Here is a 17,066-nt window from a genome sequence, read left to right as displayed (position 1 = left end):
GGTGGCGTCCGTGGTAGAAGAACAGCAAAATTGGATGGAACCAATCTTGCAATATATCCGCAATAGTGTTTTGCCAAGTGATAAGCGTGAAGCTCGTTTAGTTAGAGAGGGAGCACCAATGTACATCATTCAAAATGACATTTTGTATCGTAAGTCATATTGTGGTCCAATGATGTGGTGTGTTGGCCCAATTGAAGCAAAAATGATAATTGACGAAGTGCATAACGGTTCTTGCGCAATGCATTCAGGTTATAAAACTATCGCGACAAAAATTATGCGATGGGTTATTTTTGGCCATCCTTATACCGCGATGTTGCAAAGATTGTTAAGCGTTGCAAAAGTTGTCAAAGGCATGCTCCACAGAATCGGATGCCAAGGCACGATATGATCCCTGTCAATTCACCATGGCCATTTCACAAGTGGGCTATTGACATTGTAGGGCCATTTCCCGCAGGTCCTGGCAATGTCAAATTTCTAATTGTGGCAATTGACTATTTTACAAAATGGGTTGAAGCTAAGGCGGTTCGCACTATCACTGGAGTGCAAGTGCTTAATTTTGTATGGGAGTATATTGTTTGCAGATTTGGTGTTCCGCGCGAATTGGTTAGCGATAATGGTGCTCAAATAGCGAAAGATCCTTTTAAAACATGGTGCACTGATTTAAATATAATCCAAAAGTTTACATCAGTGGCGCATCCACAGGCTAATGGCTTGTGTGAAGTAACCAATCGCGACATTGTGAGCGGTATCAAAAAGAGGTTATATGAAAAGCGAACTGGTTGGGTGGATGAGCTGCCCAATGTATTATGGGCACATCGCACTACTTTCAAAAAGAGCACAGGGGAAACACCCTTTAGTTTAGTATATGGCTCTGAAGTAATAATACCCGCTGAAATTCTTGTTCCAACGCATAGAGTCGCTAACTTTGATAAAGAAGTGAATGGCGAAGCCTTACGCGAAAATTTGAATTTAGTTGAAGAGCGAAGGTTAATGGCTGCTATCAGAGAGGCAAATAACAAACAGCAAATCGCCAAATATTACAACAAAAGAGTACGCGCTTTGTCTTTTGATGTAAGCGAATGGGTGCTGCGAAACAATGATGCAAGTAGAGCAGAAAAACTTGGTAAATTAGGACCTAACTGGGAAGGTCCTTATCAAGTTGTGGCAATTAATGCGGCAGGTTCATATAAGCTCGCAGACATAGAAGGGCGAACTCTCCCTAATGCATGGCATGCTGCTTTATTAAAGCGGTATTATGCATAGCTTTGCAAGAATAATGTGCATGTATATTCAATGTGCAAAATGAGATGCGAAGCATGTATTTGATATTTTACTATGTGTTTTCATTTTTAATTTTTGCAAGTCTTGATCACGCTTGTAAGAATATGAAAAATAAACACTTGTAAGAATATGCGAAAAGTTTGTCTGAATTGTTTAAAATAATTACGCTTGGCGAAATACTCAGGGTTTATGAAATATTCTATAATATTTTGCTTCATAATGCTGGTATGTTTCTGATGATGCAGCGAAGGTGTATACGAAATAGTTATATTTTTATTACGAAATACGTTACAAATTACACAAGTTTTATATATTTATTTACAGATGGGATATACCTAAACCTTGCTACAACACTATAGGCAGTGTACCTAATCGTAGAGTAGTATAGTTTTTAGTAAGTCCGGTTCGTTCCACAGGGAGACGGCTTATTGCGTACACTATATTTTTAAACAATTATATTTGTATAAATATATATATATATATATATATATATATATATATATATATATATATATATATATATATATATATATATATATATATATATATATATATATATATATATATTAGTAATATAGTATTATTATTATTATTATTATTATAAAAAGGGGGTTTTACCGTTTAATGACCGGTTTGTCGATTTTAAATAAAGCGTAAAGATAAATGACGATAATATGAATGACAGAATTTAAATTGCGATAAAGTAAATTGCAGTAATTAAAATGACAGTAAATAAAGGTACGATGAAATATGAAATAAAAATATTATGCTTATTTAAACTTCCGTAATCATGATGTTCGATGTATTGATTTTAATTTATTACCATGGGTTAATTGTCCTTTGTCCTCGATTATTCGATATGTCCATCTGGTTTTTGTCCATAACAGTCCATCAGTCAAAAATATAAAGTGCGAGTATCCTCGTCAAATTATCCTTATATCCGAAGTCAAATATTCCAACTAATTGGGGACTTAAACTATAATTACACCAATTTTCCTTGTATGTAATTCACCCCTGTTTTAATGAGTCCATTGACTATTAATCCATTCCCGTATCCGGTTAAATGAACGATTATTAGTACTTATAAATATCCCGCCCATCGTGTCCGATCGAGTGTATGTGGTTATTTATAGGTACGTCCAATTGTAAATCTTTATATTAAATTAACGAACTATCATTCAATTAAACAAATATAAAGCCCATTAATAGCCCATAGTCCAATTTCCACAAGTATCGTTCTTTTGTCCAAACCCCAATTATGGTACAAAGCCCAATTACCCCGTCTTTAATATTTTAGCCCAACATCATGATTACTTCGACTTAAATAAGCATAATAATAACTTAGTTACAAGACATTAATTTAAAAAGGAGAACATAACTTACATTGAGTATTTATCGCGTAGCTTTACACAGACAGAACTTCGACTTTAAAACCCGTAAAATAACCTTTTACATTACTCAAACTAATATAATATAAAACTAAACTAATATATTTTATATATATATATATATATATATATATATATATATATATATATATATATATATATATTACAGAGGGAGTATTATTATTATTATTGTGTAAATAATTTGATCAATTCGTTGGCTATTTATAATACTTGGCCTAAAAATTCCCTCCATGCGATCGCATGGAAATGCTGCCTTCTGGCCATGCGATCGCATGGCCACCCTAGATGCAGCTGTTTTGCTTTGTTTCTAGCTTGTCGACATAATTTAATAAATATATATAATATATATATATATAATTTATATAATTATATATATATTATATTATATTCTTGTGCATAGTAGACTTGTAATTTTAGGTCCGTTACGTCACGCGTTGATAGTTGGCTCAGGTCCCGGTTCCGGATTTTCGAACGTCCTTTCGTACTATTTAATATCTTGTATTTTGCGTTTTGCAATTTGTAATTTGCACAAAAAATTATTTTCCTTAACTCCCAAAATCCGCGCAAGTCTTTAACTCACTTTTAGTGGCACTTTTGAGTGCACTATGGCTTTAGTGGCACTTTTCAGGCTTTAGTGGCACTTTTTTTCAATTCTTTAATCTTCGTGCTTTGTCTTCACATTTATTTATTTAAACGATTACAACTTAAAAATAGAATAATTACAAATAAAAACTTTACATATTGGGATGATATTGCGACTAAACATATGTTCGTTTGGAGCACTATCAGTTTCGCAAAGGTTAAGTGGCGTAGTGATGAAATTGCCCACTTACGCAGAAATTGATTATTGCGAAAGGAACTTAATTTCCTAAGTATTTGATTTTGCCATACTTAGATGCTTCGCGATGCTAATTTATTGCCTAAGGATCGTTTTGGCGGACTTAGAAGATTCATAACGTATAAATATACGCGCATACAGATTGTTTCACAAAAGTACATACTTATTATGTGCACGGTAATAAGAGTTGGAAATTGCAAAGGACAAGTCCATGTTATGAATATTACTGATAAAAGCGCTATATAAATAAAAGTACTTGCAAAAATAAACAACAAAATTTTCATTAATAATGACGCAGGAATAGCTGCGCGCTATTTTTACAAGGTACAAATTCACTCATTTGATAACTCAAGCTTGATGATGTCATCTGCAGTGACATCATCCTGCTCGCTTATCGCCGTTATCTTAAGGATAGGAGTTTCCGCTATGTTTTCTCTGGCAGCAGCAAATGCTAATAAAGCGTCTATTAAAGAACATATGCGGTCACCTATCTCAGACGGTAGTGGCTCTGGAAAAGGGTAGTGGATGGCAATCTGGTCCATAAACTCCACCCTCTCGCGCAATTGAAGCGCAGCAGCATTGATAATGCTAAAAACGAACATATATTTCATAGCATTATTCCTCAAGAAAGACAAGCTTTTAGTTGCAATTGTTCTATTTACAAGAGATATTCGTTTAAATAATAAAAGGTGAAGACAAAAGACAGATTCGACAAATTGAAGACGCAAACGACCAAAAAGCTCAAAAGTACAAAAGACAATCAAAAAGGTTCCAATTATTGATAAGAAACGTCTCGAAATCACAAGAGTACAAGATTCAAAACGCAAAGTACAAGATATTAAATTGTACGCGAGGACGTTCGAAAATCCAGAACCGGGACCAGAGTCAACTCTTAACGCTCGACGCAACGGACTAAAAATTACAAGTTAACTATGTATATAAATATAATATAATATATAATTAATTATATTAATTATATATATATTATATATATATAATAAAAACCGTCGGCAGCAAGAAACTCCAAGGGTGTGAGCTGTAAATATCTCTCCGCGACTCGCGGAGTTTTAAGGCCATTTTGCCGCGAGTCGCGGAGCCCCAATTTTCAACCCTGGCTATAAAGCAACCCGAATTCTGATCAAAAAACACATCTTTTTCTCTTCCTCTTCATACGTAAAAATATTTATATTTATAATTTATATTTTAATTTTAATTATAATTCTAATAATAAGGGTATGTTAGCGAATGTTGTAAGGGTGTAAGTCGAAATTCTGTCCGTGTAACGCTACGCTATTTTTAATCATTGTAAGTTATGTTCAACCTTTTTACATTAATGTCTCGTAGCTAAGTTATTATTATGCTTGTTTAAAACGAAGTAATCATGATGTTGGGCTAATTACTAAAATTGGGTAATTGGGCTTTGTACCATAATTGGGGTTTGGACAAAAGAACGACACTTGTGGAAACTAGACTATGGGCTATTAATGGGCTTTATATTTGTTTAACTAAATGAAAGTTTGTTAATGTTAATATAAAGATTTACAATTGGGCGTCCCTATAAATTACCATATACACTCGATCGGACACGATGGGCGGGGTATTTATATGTACGAATAATCGTTCATTTAACCGGACACGGGAATGGATTAATAGCCACTAGAATAATCAAAACAGGGGTGAAATTACATTCAAGGGTAATTGGTGTAATTGTTAACAAGTAGTAAAACCTTGGTTTACACGCAGTCGATAACCTGGTGTATTCATTAAACAAAGTATTAAAACCTTGTTACAATTCGAATCCCCAATTAGTTGGAATATTTAACTTCGGGTATAATAATAATTTGACAAGGACACTTGCAATTTATATTTATGACTGATGGACTGTTATGGACAAAAACCAGACGGACATATTGAATAATCCAGGACAAAGGACAATTAACCCAAGGGCATAAAACTAAAATCAACACGTCAAACATCATGATTACGGAAGTTTAAATAAGCATAATTCTTTTATATCATATTTAATTTTCTTTATTTTATATTTAATTGCACTTCTAATTATCGCACTTTTATTTATTTTATTTTATCGCACTTTTAATTATCTTACTTTTTAATTATCGCAAGTTTATTTTATCGCACTTTTATTATTCGCAATTTCATTATCGTTATTTATTTTACGCTTTAATTTAAAGTCTTGTATTTATTTTATATTTTACATTAGGTTTTAACTGCGACTAAAGTTTTAAAATCGACAAACCGGTCATTAAACGGTAAAAACCCCCCCTTTATAATAATAATATTACCTATATATATATTTGTATTTTTATAAAAGTAAACTAATATAGCGTTGAGCTTTGTTTAAAGATTTCCCTGTGGAACGAACCGGACTTACTAAAAACTACACTACTGTACGATTAGGTACACTGCCTATAAGTGTTGTAGCAAGGTTTAAGTATATCCATTCTATAAATAAATAAATATCTTGTGTAAAATTGTATCGTATTTAATAGTTTTTCCTAGTAAAATATAAGCTATTTTATATACACCTCGTTCGACATCAAGTATTTTTGGCGCCGCTGCCGGGGAGCTATCTTAAAAGCCGGAAGCGCAACGCTAATATAATATAAAAAAAAAAAAAGATTTTTAGTTACTTTTATTAAAAGTCGTTTTTGTAAAAATACGTTTTAAATATTCGAAAATATAAAAAGAAAAACAAAAATATTAGTATTTTTAAGATTTTGTTAAATATTTAAGTTTTATAAGTTTCTTTATTTCTATTTTAGTTTATAAAAATATAAGTTTTATTTTAAAATCGTTTATTTAAATTAAAAAAACAGAAAACATAAAAAAAAAAAAAAAATAAATAAAGAAAAACGCGAAAAAGTAAAACCTGTCAACTGAATTCTGGATCCCCGCGACTCGCGGGGTTTTCTTCTCTCTTTGCCGCGACTCGCGGAGACCTTCTGACACACGGACAAAAACCCTAATCAAGCATTGATTACGGGTATTTTTAATTATTATTATTATTAAAACCTAATTATTATTATTATTATTATTAGTTTTAATTTTACTTTTACTTTTTATTTATATATATTTTAGTTAAATTAGTTTTATAAAATTGTAAAATTAATAGTTTTATAAAATAAATAATATAAAAATAATATTTTTATAAAAATTGTACTTTTTACAACTTTTTGTATATTTTTATATTTTGTACCTTTTTAATCGTTGTAGCGTAATATTTGTATTTTTTTAGCTCATATTTAATTTTAAACTTAGTTTTTGCTATAGTTATTTTTACTCCTAGATTTTTAGGCTTTGCCGTAGAATTCCTTAAGTGCTTTTTCTTTAGACTAAGATTTAGGTGCTTTAGAATTTTGCGACGCCTTTTTAAGTTTTAGTTTCTTTTTAAGTTATTTCCATTTGGGATTTAGTTTTTCCTTGTAAGCTTTAATATTTTTAGACCTTTTACTATGTATCAATTATCATTCCAATTAGTAATATCAATTTGCGATTATAATTTTAAGTTAATTGTAGTAATAAGGTTAAATTAGTTAAGTATTTTTAAGTTTTTATAAGTTTCTTTTATTTTTCCGTCACCTTTTATTTTTCAACCATTTTTTTCTTTTTCGACCTTTTTCAACGAACTCTTTGTCTTTCTTATTTCTCGCCATTCTAGTTTTTAGGACTTAGAATTTTTTTCTACTTCTTATCTAAATTTCTTAAAATTACGAAAATTTATTTTGAGTAGTTAAATTGATAGACATCAAAATTTTCTGGTTCGTAGTAATAGTTGGATTTGTACGTGGACCGGGTTATTGGAGCCAAACAGTCCTCAATTATATTGAGACCAAACGAATCCTGCCCCTCTGCTGCATCTTTTGGCTATTCGAAACGTGGGCAAAATCAGAAAAGTCTATTGATTGGATAACTTATTATAATTTTTCTTTCCTTTTAAAAACTAATAGGATATTCAGTGAATGCACCGAGCAAGACGTTCATCACCTTTTGTACGTTCACCACCTGTAACTCGATCAAGACATCGTTTAACAAATATAACCGCCGTTGATTTTTCTTTAGAATCGTCATCCAGTCGACCAAGTACTTCAGTTCAAATTTCCGATAATCCATTTTTTGAACCCAACCTCACAATTGAGAATCCAGAGAATATTCAGGAACGGTTCATAGATCCTGAACCACTAAACTTTCCTCCGGAACCACCAATCATTCAAACAGAAATTGTTGAGGAACGAACTATTAAATCAGAATCATCTAGTGATACCGAGTCAACAAATTCAATTATGGAGAATCTGGAACCTTTAAGTATGGAAGACCGAATGAGAGCTAAACGCACTGGCCAAGGTCACGCAATTACTCATCCAGACATTAATGCGCCAGATTATGAAATCAAAGGACAAATTCTACACATGGTGACTAATCAATGCCAATTTAGTGGTGCGCCGAAGGAAGATCCAAATGAACATCTACGTACCTTTAATAGGATCTGCACACTATTCAAAATACGAGAAGTGGAGGATGAACAGATATATCTCATGTTATTTCCCTGGACTTTAAAGGGAGAAGCCAAAGATTGGTTGGAATCGTTACCTGAAGGGGCGATTGATACATGGGATGTTTTAGTTGACAAATTTCTTAAACAATTTTTTCCTGCATCTAAAGCCGTAAGACTTCAAGCAGAAATTGTTACATTCACACAAAAGCCAAATGAAACTCTATATGAGGCGTGGACAAGATATGGAAAGTTATTAAGAGGATGTCCACAACATGGTTTAGACACCTGTCAAATAGTACAAATATTCTACCGAGGATGCGACATCACTACAAGAAAAGACATAGATATAGCAGCTGGTGGTTCTATTATGAAGAAAACCGAAACTGATGCTTACAAAATTATTGATAACACTGCTTCCCACTCACATGAGTGGCACCAAGAAAAAGATATCATTAGATCATCTAAAGCAGCTAGAGCCGATTCTAGCCATGACTTAGATTCCATTTCCGCAAAGATAGATGCTTTCGAGAGACGAATGGAAAAGATGACTAAGGATATTCACTCAATACGAATTAGTTGTGAGCAGTGTGGAGGACCACATTTGACAAAAGATTGTCTAAGTATTGAATTAACAATGGAACAAAGAGAGAATATTTCATACATAAACCAAAGGCCTGGAAATAATTATCAGAATAATTATCAACCGCCAAGACCGATTTACAATCAAAACCAGAATTATAACCGAAATATTCCATACAACAACCAACAAGGTCCTAGCAATCAACAAGTATCCAATAATACTTACAATCAGCAAAGACCGAATTTTCAAAACAAACCACCACAACAAACCGATGATAAAAAGCCGAATTTAGAAGATATGATGACGAAGCTAGTTGAAACTCAAACGCAGTTTTTCACATCTCAAAAACAAACCAATGAACAAAATGCTCAAGCATTTAGAAATCAACAAGCTTCTATTCAAAATCTGGAACAAGAAGTAAGTAACCTAGCAAGGTTAATAGGTGAAAGAAAACCGGGAAGTTTACCTAGTGATACAAATGCTAACCCCCGAAATGAAACAGCTAAAGCTATTACCACAAGAAGTGGTATAACACTTAAACCACCTGAAATACCTGTAACTTCTGATGAAACTATTCCTACTCCACAAGAACCACAACCTGATCAAGATAAGGAAAAAGAACCGGTAGTTGAGAAGGTTAATGAAGATAACACAGTTAAGGATAAACCTTATGTTAAACCATACCAACCACCACTTCCTTACCCGAGTAAAATGAAGAAGGAAAAACTTGAAGCCGAGCAATCCAAATTCTTGGATATGTTTAAACAAATAAATGTAAATCTTCCTTTCATTGATGTGATTTCAGGAATGCCAAGATATGCTAAATTCTTGAAAGATCTAATCACGAATAGAAAGAAAATGGAAGAACTCTCGGCTGTTACTATGAATGCTAATTGTTCAGCAGTGCTGTTGAATAAGATACCAGAAAAACTATCTGATCCAGGAAGTTTCACAATTCCATGTTTTCTGGGTAGTCTTAGTTCAATAGAAGCATTAGCAGATTTAGGTGCTAGTATAAATCTAATGCCGTATTCACTATACGCTAAACTAGACCTTGGAGAATTGAAACCAACCAGAATAAGCATACAACTAGCCGATAGATCAATAAAATATCCTAGAGGGATAATGGAGAACATGCTAGTTAAAGTTGGTACTTTAGTATTTCCAGTAGATTTTGTTGTTTTGGACATGGAAGAAGATTCTCAAGTTCCTCTCATATTAGGAAGACCATTCTTAAACACGGCTAAAGCAATGATAGACGTGTTCGGTAAGAAACTGACCCTAAGTATAGAGGATGAGAGTGTTACCTTTTCAGTTGATAGAGCAATGCAACAACCACAATCTGCAGATGATACATGTTATTATATTCAAACTATAGATGCACATGCGGAATTATTAGAAGAATTTCCAGAATTACAAGGAACAGGAGAATGTTCTTTAGGAGAAGGAAATGAACCAATTGATGAAGCTGAAATGTTAGCTACACTTATAGCTAATGGATATGAACCAACAACAGAAGAAATTCAAATGCTAAAAGAAGAAGATAGATATCGATATAAATCATCGATAGAAGAACCTCCGAAATTAGAGTTAAAGCCACTTCCAAACCATTTGGAATACGCTTATTTACATGGTGAATCTGAATTACCTGTAATAATATCGTCTTCTCTTACTGAAAATGAGAAATCACAACTCATTTCTGTGTTGAAAGCTCATAAACCAGCCATTGCATGGAAGATTCATGATATTAAAGGAATAAGTCCTTCGTATTGCACACATAAAATCCTTATGGAAGAAGGTCATAAAACGTATGTGCAACGCCAACGAAGACTAAATCCTAATATGCAAGATGTAGTTAAGAAAGAGATTATTAAACTGCTAGATGCAGGTTTGATATATCCAATTTCTGATAGTCCATGGGTAAGCCCAGTTCAATGCGTGCCTAAGAAGGGTGGCATGACTGTCATCACAAATGAGAAAAATGAGCTTATTCCTACTAGGACTGTAACAGGATGGCGTGTATGTATTGATTATAGAAAATTAAATGACGCCACCAGAAAAGATCACTTTCCCTTACCTTTCATAGATCAAATGTTGGAAAGATTAGCCGGAAATAGTTACTATTGTTTTCTAGATGGATTTTCCGGATATTTTCAAATTCCAATAGCACCCGAAGATCAAGAGAAAACCACATTCACGTGCCCTTATGGTACTTTTGCTTACAAACGCATGCCATTTGGACTTTGTAACGCCCCTGCAACCTTTCAAAGGTGTATGATGGCGATTTTTCACGACATGATAGAAGAATGCATGGAAGTATTCATGGATGACTTTTCAGTCTTCGGTGATACATTTAAATCATGTCTAGTTAATCTGGAACGAATGCTAATTAGATGCGAAAAATCAAATCTAGTACTTAATTGGGAGAAATGCCATTTCATGGTTAAAGAAGGCATCGTTCTTGGACATAAAATTTCAAAAGAAGGAATTGAAGTGGATAGAGCTAAAGTAGATGTAATTGCTAAACTTCCACATCCCACAAATGTTAGAGGAGTTAGGAGTTTTCTAGGGCATGCCGGTTTTTACCGACGTTTCATAAAAGATTTTTCTAAAATTGCCACTCCTATGAATAAACTCCTAGAAAAGGATGCGCCATTCATCTTTTCAGATGAATGTATCAAATCTTTTAATATTCTTAAAGAAAAACTCACTAATGCACCGATCATGATAACACCAAATTGGAATCTACCATTTGAACTAATGTGCGATGCAAGTGATTTTGCAATGGGAGCCGTTTTAGGACAAAGGATTGAAAAACGATTTCAACCTATATATTATGCTAGTAAGACATTACAAGGAGCACAAACGAACTATACAACTACTGAAAAGGAACTCCTTGCTATTGTCTTTGCTTTTGACAAATTTCGATCATATCTCGTTCTAGCAAAAACGGTGGTCTATACCGACCATTCTGCTTTTAGATACCTATTTTCAAAACAAGATGCTAAACCAAGATTAATCCGTTGGATCTTACTCTTACAAGAGTTTGATATTGAAATCCGAGATAAAAGAGGAGCAGAAAATCTCACCGCTGATCATCTTTCTCGTCTTGAAAATCCCGAATTAGAAGTTCTGAATGAATCGGCCATACAAGACAACTTTCCTGATGAATATCTATTGAAGATAGATTATAAAGAAATCCCATGGTTTGCAGACTATGCAAACTACTTAGTTTGTGGATTCCTTGAAAAAGGATTATCGTACCAAAGACGAAAGAAATTCTTCAGTGATATAAAACACTATTTCTGGGAAGATCCACATCTGTTTAAAAGTTGTCCCGATGGAATAATACGCCGATGTGTATTTGGAGATGAAGCTAGTAAAATTTTAAACCATTGTCACACAGGACCAACAGGAGGGCATTATGGGCCTCAACTAACAGCAAGAAAAGTTTATGAAGCTGGATTCTATTGGCCTACAATTTACAAAGACGCACACCTTCTTTGCAAATCCTGTGATGCATGTCAAAGGGCCGGAAAAATAAGTCAACGTGATGAAATGCCACAAAATGTCATCCAAGTATGTGAAGTATTTGACATTTGGGGTATTGACTTTATGGGTCCATTTCCAAAATCTCATAATAATCTATATATACTCGTAGCCATTGACTATGTATCTAAATGGGCGGAAGCACAAGCTCTCCCAACTAACGATGCACGAGTTGTAGTCAACTTTTTAAAACGTCTTTTTGCAAGGTTTGGAACACCGAAAGCTTTAATAAGTGATCGGGGTACTCATTTCTGTAATAATCAACTTGAGAAAGTTCTTAAAAGATATGGAGTAACTCATAAAATCTCCACCGCATATCATCCACAAACAAGTGGACAAGTTGAAAATACCAACCGAGCTTTAAAACGTATTCTAGAAAAAACCGTAGGATCAAATCCGAAGGAATGGTCCATTAAATTGGAGGATGCACTCTGGGCTTTCAGAACAGCCTACAAAACTCCAATTGGAACCACACCTTTTAGACTTGTTTATGGAAAAGCATGTCATCTTCCAGTAGAAATTGAACACAAAGCATTTTGGGCTTTGAAGACATGTAATCTTGATTTACATGAAGCCGGACGTCTACGATTAAGTCAACTAAACGAATTAGAAGAATTAAGACATGAAGCATACGAAAATTCGTTAATCTATAAAGAAAGAATGAAGAAATGGCATGATAAAAGAATCAGAAGTTCAAAAGAATTCAAAGAAGGAGACAGAGTTCTTCTTTTCAATTCACGATTCAAGCTATTTCCTGGAAAATTGAAATCAAGATGGTCTGGACCATTCATAGTCAAAAGAGTTTTCCCATACGGAACGATAGAATTGATAAATTCAAATGGGATTGAATTTAAAGTTAATGGTCACAGAGTTAAACATTACATACATGGTCCGATGGAAGTCGACAACGAAGTTACTCACAATTTCGACACCACAGCTAACTAAGTGTGGGGAGAATCAAGTCTTTAAAGGATAATATGTATTTCTGTTAGAGTTAGATTGTCTGTTTTCGTGTAGTTCTCGAAAATGGAACACGTATGGTCTTTCCCTAGCAGACCCTAAAGAACTAGTCTTCTCCCCCCATTCTGAATTTTTATTTTTTTAGGTTTTTACGAAATGAAGACTGCCTGTGAACTAAACCATGGTCTAATGCTACACGCTTTGATCACTAAAAGAAATAATGACATACTACCGAGTGAAATAGTATCAGTAATCAGAGAAAGAATGGACGGAGTTAGAAAAGGATCCAGATGCGAAGATAATAAGTTACAATTTGGTAAAGGAAAATCAAAATCCGCAGCGAAAAGAAGAGCACGACACTTAGAACGATGTCACAAATGCGGAAAATGGTCACATGGAGGTAAATGTTCAAATAATCAAACCTATTCAAATACCGAATTTGTTACTTTATGCAGAGACGGACCGTTCATATGTTTAGAAGAAAAGACAATGAATGCTCGAGGTTACGCCTATGCAGCCATGGAAAACCAATTAAACCGACTATCTTATGAATATAATAGATCATATAACTAAGAAATCTATTTCACAGGTATGTCTGTACAGTTTTTATTTTTATTTTTATTTTTAACCTTTTGATAATAAACGCTAATTTGTTCGCTAAAAAGTATTAAATTGGTATTAAATAAAATTAGGTTTGGCGACCGAAATTATTGATATCATTCAAAAATTTATTACATCACTGCGAAATTTAACGTTTATTCTTAAGGTATAAATATCTTTAATCAATCAAACCAAAATATTTCAAAAATTCGTCATGAGTTAAATTAGGTCTTGGAACCGAAATTACTTTACCGAAAAGAGGGGCGCATATTTTTGATAATATTTGATTGATTAAAGTGGGATAAAAAGACAAAAAGATTTTTAATTTTATTTTTACCATGTTTTTAATCTTAATATTTAAATCTTAAATTAATATTGTAAACTTTGTAAAAACAATATATTTAAAATTGTAAATATTTGAAAAATTAATATAAGTTTGGTATGAATTTATGAATTTTTAAATTAAGTTTGGTGTGAATTTTTAATTTTTAAAATATGAAATTTTAATTTTATGCATTTTAAATTTTGAGTTTGGTGTGAATTTTTAATTTTGAATTTTATATTTAAGTTGTGTGAAATTAAAAACAAAAATTTACTTTATCTCATTAAGTTAAAAATATGATTTTTAAAATTCGTCGTAAGTTGAAGACTAGGTCTTTGAACCGAAATTGCTTTACCCGAGGGAGGGACGAGAACTTTTATTATCATTATTTTTAATCTTATTGATTTAAAGTATGCCAAAAACATTAAAAAACCCAAAAATATTAGCTTTTAAAACAATCGCTACAAAAAGACAAATTTTAAAATTTTGTCGAGGGACGGACTAGGACATCGATCCGAAACGACCTCGTCCTAAATAACAAGGGAAACAAAATTTTAAAATTAATTTCTTAATTGTTTTATAAGTTAAAGATTATAAAAAAAAAAAAAAAAAAAAAAAAAAAAGGGTAAACTCCGCGACTCGCGGAGTTTGCAGTGCAAATCTCCGCGACTCGCGGAGGGACAAAATTACAGAAAAAAAAATATAACAAGCTGCACGATCAGTTCACTCACCCACACACATAAACACCCAAATACAGCTCGAAAAGAACCCGAAAACCCACGAAAATCACCCCCAAAAATCTCAATTTTTAACCGTTAATCACCAAATTTTTTGCTAAAATCATGTTGAGAAGGATGATATCTAAGAACTACTCAAGAAAAACGAATGAAAGGGGTGAATCTTCATCCCAAGCCCGCCATGCTCCTGCTGAGAACTTGGAACAACAGGAGGTAGATAACTACTACAAGCAGGATGTACCTCATCCAGTCATGACCTTTTCAGATATGCACTTGGAACAGTTGCACCCGAACCTGAGATTTGACAGACTTTGGATAGATTATCCAAAATATCAACGGGGTTTGCATACTCTTCATTCCAAGGTTGTTGAGGTACCGAGGGTCATAGAATGGGGACCCTTGGAAGCTGTAGAATTGGCCGGGCCAATTAGGGAATTACTGGTACAGAGGTATGGTAATTCTTCTTTTAATGACTGGATATGTTTATTCACCATACGCAGACCTGTATATAAAGTATGGTGTGAAGAGTTGTTATGTAGTATAGAGTTGAATGATCGGGTAGCTAGTTTAACCGATCGTTCTTTTATTAGATTTTTGTTAGGCGGTTCGATGCGCCACATGTCTTTACTGGACATGGCTCAGGCTTTACGTATATATACGCCTGAGGAATTAGCGTCTTCCGATTGTAGAGGATTGATACTAAACGGTAGGAAAATAGATGAAAATTTTGATACACACGGTGTGTGGAGTCAAATGACAAGCCATCACCGTTTTAAAGGGGGAAACTACTCTTATTTGGATATAGATAGAGCCGAATTAAGAGTAATACATAGGTTTTTAGCTAATTCGATTACACAAAGGGGTAAAAACAAAGAAAAGGTAAATGAACAAGATTTGTTTTACCATATGTGTATTCGAGACCCACACAGCGCTGTAAGTATACCATATTGTGTGGGTTATTATTTATCAGCTATGGTTCGAGGGATGCGTCCACATAGCATAATAGGAGGTGGTATTTTTATTACTTTGATTGGTGAATATCTCGGTGTGGATATAAGTCGGGGGGGATTATTAGTAGAAGAGCCGGAACCCCGCGACACTATAGGTTTAAATGTATACCATGGTGCGAAAGTTTTGAAGCGGCGAAATAACGCCGCAGTACGATACAATGGTAGACATCCACAGGTAGAGAGAAACCAGGAACAAGGTAATGTAGGAGGGGGGAATGAGATGCAAGAAATGCATAGGTTTATAGCTTCTCAGGAATACGAAAATGCTAGACAGAGAGCATTTGAAGATTGGCAAGTTCATCAGAACCAGATCATAGCGCATTGCCAACATATAGGTAGAAACTATATTCCTACACCGAAACCCGTCTTCCCTCCTTGGTCGATAGAGATGCAGCCACCATATCCTACGTATGACCCTGCCGAAGCATTCTATAGCACTTATGGTTATGCGTGGAACCCCTATTGGTACCAATATCATCCTTAGGTTACTTATTATTTTTTATTATTTTGTAATTTGTAATTATTTATACATTTAATATTTTTGTTAATATTGTAATCATTTTTATAATTTCTAACTTTTATTCTTAGATTTTAAAAATTTTTTGAATGTGGGGTAATAAACCAAACTTCAAAAAATATGTATATATGTTTGCAGTTTATCTTATGTATACAACAGGGTAAAACAACGCATTTTCAAAGACTGGCATTAAGTTCAGCAAAAGCAAGTAATTTTGACGACAAGATGCAAAATATATGTGAAATAACAACAAGACGGAATGAACAAATGATGTGCACCATTTATCATTCAGCAAACAAACGCCAATATATTTGGAAACTTTGGTAAAAATTTAATCATTTTCACACAAATCACCCTCAATAATTTAAATTGTTACTGATTTCTTGCAAATGAGGGCATTGCAAGATCTTAAGTGTGGGAAGGGATTAAATTCTTTCGGATTTTAAAAATTTTTACTTTATACACTTGGTTACCATTAAAAATACTAGTAAAGCAGTAGTTGTATTAGAATCTAGTGCTCTCTGATAAAAAAGAACAGCCCTAGTCTTATATACTGACTACCCAATTCTAGTAAAAGTTTTCAAAATTTTCAATTAAATGAATTAAAATCATGTTTATACATATTTATGAACGATAAAACTAGGTTTTAACACCGAAATTATTGTTACCTCAGAAAGGACATAAATTGAGAAACAAACTAAAATGTTAAAATTCATTTAAAATGGAATAGAGGACGATAAAAAGAAAAAT

The 17,066-nt window shown here is 33.4% G+C and overlaps 1 protein-coding gene across 1 annotated transcript; it reads left to right on the top strand.

The window, feature by feature from the left end:
- The first annotated feature begins 384 nt into the window (after nt 1-384).
- On the top strand, nt 385-1,263 carry LOC139864646 (uncharacterized). The gene is made up of 2 exons (XM_071853222.1): nt 385-603; nt 703-1,263. The coding sequence occupies exons 1-2, from the start codon at nt 385-387 to the stop codon at nt 1,261-1,263; spliced, it is 780 nt and encodes a 259-aa protein (XP_071709323.1).
- The last annotated feature ends 15,803 nt before the right edge of the window (nt 1,264-17,066 follow it).

Source organism: Rutidosis leptorrhynchoides, chromosome 8 (assembly GCF_046630445.1).
Source record: "Rutidosis leptorrhynchoides isolate AG116_Rl617_1_P2 chromosome 8, CSIRO_AGI_Rlap_v1, whole genome shotgun sequence".
NCBI lineage: Eukaryota > Viridiplantae > Streptophyta > Magnoliopsida > Asterales > Asteraceae > Rutidosis > Rutidosis leptorrhynchoides.
Note: the sequence above shows the minus strand (reverse complement) of the source record. Positions and strands in the feature narration are given on the sequence as shown.

Excerpts from the sequence above, each read along its gene's own strand:
- LOC139864646 (XM_071853222.1), top strand. The coding sequence starts at position 385 with ATGATCCCTGTCAATTCACCATGGCCATTTCACAAGTGGGCTATTGAC. Across the intron at positions 604-702 it reads TTGGTGTTCCGCGCGAATTG|GCTAATGGCTTGTGTGAAGT; the intron begins GTTAGCGATAAT and ends GCGCATCCACAG.